General features: G+C 42.3%; 1 protein-coding gene across 1 annotated transcript; it reads right to left on the reverse strand.

Annotated features, from left to right (window-relative positions):
- Positions 1–6739: 6739 nt before the first annotated feature.
- Positions 6740–7720, reverse strand: LOC123938373 (olfactory receptor 2W3-like). Its single transcript, XM_045999699.1, has one exon. The coding sequence runs from the start codon at positions 7718–7720 to the stop codon at positions 6740–6742; it is 981 nt and encodes a 326-aa protein (XP_045855655.1).
- Between the last annotated feature and the right edge of the window lie 817 nt (positions 7721–8537).

Here is an 8537-nt window from a genome sequence, read left to right on the forward strand (position 1 = left end):
TCTTAGGATTTTTTTTCTCTTTTATAGGACCCACCCCCTTAATATTTCCTGCAGTGTCCGCTTGGTGTTTGCATAGTCTTTTAAGCATTGACGGTCTTGGAAACTCTTTATCTCTCCATCCATTTTGAATGTCAGTCTTGCTGGATAGAGTATTCTTGGTTGCATGTTCTTCTCATTTAGTACTCTGAATATATTTTGCCAGCCCTTCCTGGCTTGCCAGGTCTCTGTGGAAAGGTCTGACGTTATTCTAATGGGTTTTCCTCTGTATGTAAGGAGCTTCTTTGTCCTAGCTGCTTTTAAGAGGGTCTGTCTAGAAGCATAATTCTTCATTCTAACTATCAGGTGTCGTGAGGACTTTCGAGAATCTAAAATATTGGGGAGAAACCTCTCTGCCTCTAGTACATGAATGTTGTTTCCATTCGTGAGATTGGGAAAATTTTCATAGACAACTTGTTCCAGTATATCTTCTAGACTTCTTTCTTTTTCCTACCCTTCAGGGATTCCAATAATTCTGACGTTGGAACGTTTCATGGCATTGTTTATTTCCCTGATTCTGTTTTCGTGGCTTCTGAGCTGTTTGTTCCAGGCTTCCTCCTGATCCTTTCTCTCTATCTGTTTGTCCTCCAGATCATTAATTCTATCTTCTGCCACAGTTACCCTAGCTTTTAGAGAATTTAGATTAGATTGGAATTCATTGAGAGCATTTTGAAAATCATCCCTGGTGACTTTCTTTTATGCCCTAACATTGTGAACATCATCCCTGGTTGCTTTCAGTTCTGCCCTAATCAATTCCATTTGGTCATCCATGGCTTTCTCCAACCTAGCTATTGCCTGGGTAGTTGTTAGCCAGAATTCCTTTTCCGACATATTGTCTATGTCGATAGCCATTAGCTCAGTTGTAGAAGGTCCATCCTCTGTATTTTTCTGCTGTTGGACATTCCTCCTCCTACTCATTTTGGTAAGAGATGACTGAATGTATATAGCTGGTTGTATCAACTGTGGTGCAGTCAAGTTTCATCCTGAAACACTTCTGTGCAATCAGGATTCCCCACCCAAATGAGAGAAAAAAGATAAGAAAACTAAATAGAGAAATTAAAAAAAATGAAAATAGAGAGAGAGAGACAGGAAAAGAAGGGAACATAAAAGAAGAGGCTCAGCCCAAATGGGACCCAAGGTAAGATTTATTAAGCATGCAAACAAAAACACTGATAAAAGTATATGACAAGAGAATAAAATATGTATATATAAAAGAAAAAAAAATGAAGAACCTCATCATAAAGAACCCCAAGTATAAGTTTTATATACTATCAGGACAAACACAAATACACAGAAACACTGGCCGAAGGAAAAGATGGGAGAGTGGTTATAAATTCTCAGTGTGGGCGAGGAAGGTTATTTTGATTCTTCCTGGATGTATCTTGATGTCTTTGTTAAGGGACTCAACTTTCCTAAGATAATGGGGGATTAATAATTGGTTTGTCTATAGGGGTAGCATTGATTGGGGTAAGGGATTACCTTGAAGTTTAACTCTATATGTATATTAGAAAATGAAAATTAAAAAAGAATAAACTAGACTAAACTAAATTAAAATTTAAAAAATTTTAAAAAATAGAAAAGCAAAAGAAAAACACAGGTGTATGTATCAAAAAGTTCAGGTTAGAAGGTTATTAAGGTATTTGATGTACTGGACATCTCACTGTGACGGTAAATAGGTTAAAAATTATCTATATGTATATATAAAAAAAGAACCAGAATAGTGGTAAATAGTTAAAAATAAAAGTTTTATTTATGAAGTAGTGGTGGTTGTTCTCTTGTCGTCTTCTTTTTTTTTCATTTTTCCTTCCTTCCTGGTTGGTTTTTTGGGGGAGGGGCCTGCCACGTGGGTTTTCAGACAATTATGTTCCCTGAGTTAGTTCCTCCCGCCCCCTTCAAGGGGGTGGTCGCTGAGGATACTGTTTTGTTTTCAGGCTTTTGTTCTCTGGAAGTTTTTATGTTCTTTCATCTGTTTTCTCTTGCCTTGACAGCTCTTTTTTTTCGTTTTTTTTATTTCTTATTATTTATAAACATATTATGTATTTTTATCCCCAGGGGTACAGGTCTGTGAATCACCAGGTTTACACACTTCACAGTGCTCACCATAGCACATACCCTCCCCAATGTCCATAACCCCTCTCCCCCTCTCCCAACCCTACCTCCCCCCAGCAACCCCCAGTTTGTTTTGTGCAATTAAGAGTCACTTATGGTTTTTCTCCCTCCCAGTCCCATCTTGTTTCATTTATTCTTCTCCTCTCCCCCTACCCCCCCCATGTTGCATCTCCATATCCTCATACCAGACAGCTTTTGATGGTTTTTGGAGGTTTAGAGGAGAGCAAACTGCACCCAGACCTCCCTCTCAGAGAGAAGCCTCAGAATGCTCTACCGATCTGCTGGCAGAGTAGGATCTGAGTCACGGTCCCTGGGGATGCAGGATCTCCTCCTTGTACCCAATACCATGGTAGAGGTGGCTGTCTGGGTAGCTCCAGACTGCCAGAGAAGTTCCAAGCAGTGATCGCACACTGAGATTTTCCCACTGGCCTGGGCTGGGAATGCCTGGTTTTTCCTGATGCCAGAGCTGCAGGCTAGCACCTGTACACACCTCTCCCAGAGGAGGGTGTGGTATGTGCGCATTTCAGGAATGCCGTCTGGCCAGGCTCCTAGACCCTCACTGGAGCTGGACCTCATGCATTCTCTGATGCCCTGGTGGCTCAGGAGCGCTGGAAGCTCAGGGACCAAGACCTGGTTTCTCCGCAGCACTCTCTCTGGCTAGTCATTTTGGTAGGAGAAGACTGGATGGATGTGGCTGGATGTATCGACTATGGTGCAGTCAAGGTGCACCCTTGAATGCTTCTGTGCAATCAGGATTCCACACCCAAATGAGAGAAAAAAGAAAAGAAAAAAAAATAGAAAAAAAAAAGAAAAGGAGAGAGAGAGAGAGACAGGAAAAAAAGGGAAGATAAAAGAGAAGGCTCAGCCCAAATGAGACCCAAGGTAAGATTTATGAAGTATACAGACAAAAATGAACAAACAAAAAGACTGATAAAAGTATATGGTAAGAGAAAAATAAAATATATGTATATATAAAAGCAAAAAAAGGAAGAACCGCATCAAAAAGAACCCCAAGTATAACATTTATATACTATCAGGACAAACACAAATACACAGAAACACTGGTGGAAGGAAAAGATGGGAGAGTGGTTATAAATTCTCAATGTGGGTGAGGAAGTTTATTTTGATTCGTTCTGGATGTATCTTGATGTCTTTATTAAGGGACTCAAATTTACTAAGATAATGGGACATTAAAATGGTTTGCCTATAGGGGTAGCATTGATTGGGGAAAAGGGATTACCTTGTAGTTTAACTCTATATGTATATTAGAAAATAAAAATTAAAAAAGAATAAAGTAGACTAAACTAATTTAAAATTTTGAAAAAGTTAAAAAAATAGAAAAGCAAAAGAAAAACAACGGGTGTATGTATCAAAAAGTTCAGGTTAGAAAGTTGTTATGGAATTTGATATACTGGACATCTCACTGTGATGGTCAATAGGTTAAAAAGTATCTATATGTATAAAAAAAAAATGAACCAGAATAGTGGTAAAGAGTTAAAAGTAAAAGCTGTATGTATGAAATAGTGGTGGTTGTTCTCTTGTAGTCTTCTTTTTTAAATTTTTCTTCCTTCTGGATTGGTTTTCTGGGGGAGGGGCCTGCCATGGGTTTTCAGTCAATGATGTTCCCTAAGTTTGGTGCTCCCACCCCCCTCATGGGGGTGGGTTCTATGGAAACCATTTTTTCAGGCTTTTATTCTCTGGAGGTTTTTATGTTTGTTCATCTATTTTCTCTTGTCTTCACAGGTTTTGATGGTTTTTAAATGTTTAGAGGAGAGCAAACTGCACCCAGACCTCCCTCTCAGAGAGAAGCCTCAGAATGCTCTGCAGAGCTGCTGGCAGAGTAGGTTTCAAGTCATGGTCACTGGGAACGCAGGATCTCCTCCTTGTACCCAAAACCATGGCAGTGGCATTTGTCTGGGCAGCTCCAGGCCACCAGACAGTTTCCAAGCAGGGATCGCACACTGAGATTTTCCTGCTGGCCCGTGCACGGAATGCCTGGTTTTTCCAGGTGCCAGATTACTGGCTAGCACCTTTAAGCACCTCTCAAAGGGGAGGGTGTGGGACACACGCGTTTCAGGAATGCCGTCTGGTGAGCCTCCCAGCCCCTCACGGGAGCCGGACCCCACGTGTTCTCCAGTGCGCTGGCATCTCAGGCGCTCTGGAGGCTCAGAGACCATACCTGATTTCTCCACAGCACTCTGTCTGGCTCAGTGCCAGGGGAGGCTGTCCTGGGTCCGGGGACTTAAGCCCCTGTCCCTATCCACCCCAATTCCCACAATCCCCCCCCCCCCCCCGCGATGCTTTGCTCTTTTTTTTTTTTTTTTTTTTGAGTGCTTTCAACCAGACTCCAAGTTAATGCTGTCCCCAGACGCAGGGCACTCTCGTATTGGGGTATTACTTTCCAATCGGTCACCTCTGGTGGCTCCCTCCCCCTCTTGTTTATCTCCCATATCAGTCCGACTTTCCCACTCTGCTTTCCTGCCCACTGGCATCTTCTGCCCCGTAGAGATCCAGACATGTATAATTCTGATCTCAGGCTGATTTCATGGATGATCAGAGTTCTTTGGTAGGTAATCATCTCACTTTAGGGGACAGGTTGAAATGGTGCCTCCTCCGACTTCCCTGCCATCTTGACTCCCACAATATATTTTCTTTATTAAAACTCTCCACAGTGTAGGGATAGAGGGAACATATGTCAATATCATTAAAGCCATCTACAGAAAGCCCACAGTGAATATTATTCTTAATGGAGAAACCTAAGAGCTTTGCCCCTAAGATCAGGAAAACAACAGGGAAGCCCATTCTCACCACTACTGTTCAACAGAGTACTCAAAGTCCTAGCCTAAGCAATCAGACAACTAAAACAAAGTATTTAAATTGACGAAGATGTCAAGCTCTCACTCTTCAGCATGATACTTCATGTGGATATTCTTCTTTGGAGAGAGAGAGAGAGAGAATGTCAAGCAGACTCCATACCAGGCATGGGGCCTGATGTGGAGCTCAATCTAACAAACCTGAGACCATGACCTGAGCTGAAACCAAGAAGCATTGCTTAACTAAGTGAGCTTCCTATGAGTCCGTAAGTTAGATATTGACCTCTTTCTATCCAGTTATTTTTTTGTTGTACAATATATATTTTTTCCTCTATAATGTTCTTGCACTCTTTTAAATTTCACATATACTTGGTTTGCTTAAGGATCAGGGATTTTTTTTTTTTAATTTCTTTATTTTCAGCATAACAGTGTTCATTGTTTTTGCACCACACCCAGTGCTCCATGCAGTACGTGTCCTCCCTATTACCCACCACCTGGTTCCTCAACCTCCTACCCCCCCCCCCGCCCCTTCAAAACACTCTGGTTGTTTTTCAGAGTCCATAGTCTCTCATGGTTCATCTCCCCTTCCAGTTTCCCTCAACTCCCTCTCCTCTCCATCTCCCCATGTCCACTGTGTTCTTTGTTATGCTCCACAAATAAGTGAGACAATATGATACTTGACTCTCTCTGCTTGACTTATTTCGCTCAGCATAATCTCTTCCAGTCCCATCCATGTTGCTACAAAAGTTGGGTATTCATCCTTTCTGAGGGAGGCATAATACTCCATCGTGTATATGGACCACATCTTCCTTATCCATTCATCCGCTGAAGGGCATCTTGGTTCTTTCCACAGTTTGGCGACCGTGGCCATTGCTACAATAAACACTGGGTACAGATGGTTCTTCTTTTCACTACATCTGTATCCTTGGGGTAAATACCCAGCAGTGCAACTGCAGGGTCATAGGGAAGCTCTATTCTTAGTTTCTTGAGGAATCTCCACACTGTTCTCCAAAGTGGCTGCACCAAGTTGCATTCCCACCAACACTGTAAGAGGGTTCCCCTTTCTCCACATCCTCTCCAACACACGTTGTTTCCTGTCTTGCTAATTTTGGCCATTCTAACTGGTGTCAGGTGGTATCTCAATGTGGTTTTAATTTGAATCTCCCTGATGGCTAGTGATGATGAACATTTTTTCATGTGTCTGATAGCCATTTGTATGTCTTCATTGGAGAAGTGTCTGTTCATATCTTCTGCCCATTTTTTGATATGATTATCTGTTTTGTGTGTGTTGAGTTTGAGGAGTTCTTTATAGATCCTGGATATCAACATTTTGTCTGTACTGTCATTTGCAAATATCTTCTCCCATTCCGTGGGACATGCAGTTCCCACGTGCTGACATGCTGACAGATCTTATCAAGATTCATAAAAGTGAATAATTAGTATAAAATATTCAGTATGTTCTAATGTTTAAATATTTCAGAAAGATTGTGTAAAATAAATTTTTATTTTTATTTTCTCTTTTTCCTTTCTAGAAAACGTGGCCCTATTCACTGTCCCTAACTTTTAGCACAGTATGTGATACATCTAGGTATTTGTGTATCAGCAATAATTAATAAATACTCTTTTGAGAATTATTGTTTTTGATATTATAATTTATGTACTCCTGCATGACTTGCACAAAGGATAACTGAAGCTGGGCTATAAACCCTGTGATGAAATATGCCCAAACTCTGGAAGGTAATAGTCATGCAAGATAATGGATACACATTTTTTGTAGAATTTTAACAAGGAGGAATTGCTATCATTGTGTTTAATTGTACTCTCTTCTTTAAACCTAGATTTCCCCAAACCATTCTTTTTAATGCCCCCTTCACCTCTTTGTTTCTGAGTGTGTAGATTAGGGGATTCAGGAGTGGTGTGACAATGTTGTAGAAAAGAGTGAGAAACTTTCCTTGGTCTTTGGAGGAGCTGGTTCCTGGTTGCATGTACATGTAGATGATGTTCCCATAAAAGAGAGAAACCACTGTGAGATGGGAACCACAGGTGTTGAAGACTTTGTGCCTCCCTGAGGATGACCGAATACTTAATACAGCTCTCACAATGTAGCCATAGGAGACCAGGATGAACACCAAGGGTGACAGAACAATGCCCACAGCCAAAATAAAGGCGATGCCTTCAACGGCAGCTGTATTGACACAGGCCATCCGGATCAGAGCAGGCATTTCACACAGGAAGTGGTCTACTTTGCAGTACCCACAACGGGGCAGCCACAGAGTCATTGGAGACATGATTAAAGAGTTGGCCACCCCACAGCCCCAGGCCATCGACACCAAGCCCAAGCAGAGTTGTGGATTCATGACCACCATGTAGTGAAGGGGCTTGCAGACTGCAACAAACCGGTCATATGCCATGACTGCCAGGAGCAGGCACTCTACACCACCCAGGCCCAGAAACAGGAAGAGCTGGATGGCACAGCCTGTGTAGCTGATGGTCTTGTCATGCCCATTCAGGTTATAGAGCAGCTGAGGGATGGAGCTGGTGGTGAAACTGAGGTCCAGGAAGGATAGGTGGGTGAGGAAGAAGTACATGGGAGTGTGGAGGTGGGGGTCCAAACGGGACACCAGGATGATGGTGGTGTTGCCCACAAGGGTCAGGAGATATGCAATCAAGATGACCACAAAGAGGATCCTCTCCAGATGGGGGCGGTCAGAAAACCCCAAAAGGATGAAATTTCCCTGGGTGCTCTCATTGGTCCCATCCATCTCTATTGTCTTTAGGAGCATGGGAAATCGGGTGAAAAAAAAAAGTAATTCACAGCCACTAATCATTCTGTGTCTGTCATACTAACACTATTTGAAACTTTGAATAAAAATGTATGAAACTAACAAGTCAGGAAATGACAGATGCTGGCGAGGATGCGGAGAAAGGGGAACCCTCCTCCACTGTTGGTGGGAATGCAAGCTGGTGCAACCACTCTGGAAAACAGCATGGAGGTTCCTCAAAATGTTGAAAATAGAACTACCCTATGACCCAGCAATTGCACTACTGGGTATTTACCCTAAAGATACAAACATAGTGATCCGAAGGGGCACGTGTACCCGAATGTTTATAGCAGCAATGTCTACAATAGCCAAACTATGGAAAGAACCTAGATGTCCATCAACAGATGAATGGATAAAGAAGTTGTGGTATATATACACAATGGAATATTATGCAGCCATCAAAAGAAATGAAATCTTGCTATTTGCAACGACGTGGATGGAACTAGAGCGTATCATGCTTAGTGAAATAAGTCAATCGGAGAAAGACAACTATCATATGATCTCCCTGATGTGAGGACATGGAGAGGCAACATGGGGGGCTAGGGGGGTAGGAGAAGAATAAATGAAACAAGATGGGATTGGGAGGGAGACAAACCATAAATGACTCTTAATCTCACAAAACAAACTGGGGGTTGCTGGGGGGAGGTGGGATTGGGAGAGGGGGAGGGGTCTATGGACATTGGGGAGGGTAAGTGCTATCGTGAGTGCTGTGAAGTGTGTAAACCTGGCGATTCACAGACCTGTACCCCTGGGGATA

The sequence above is a fragment of the Meles meles genome, chromosome 3 (genome assembly GCF_922984935.1).
Source record: "Meles meles chromosome 3, mMelMel3.1 paternal haplotype, whole genome shotgun sequence".
Lineage (NCBI taxonomy): Eukaryota > Metazoa > Chordata > Mammalia > Carnivora > Mustelidae > Meles > Meles meles.

Excerpts from the sequence above, each read along its gene's own strand:
- LOC123938373 (XM_045999699.1), bottom strand. The coding sequence starts at position 7,720 with ATGGATGGGACCAATGAGAGCACCCAGGGAAATTTCATCCTTTTGGGG.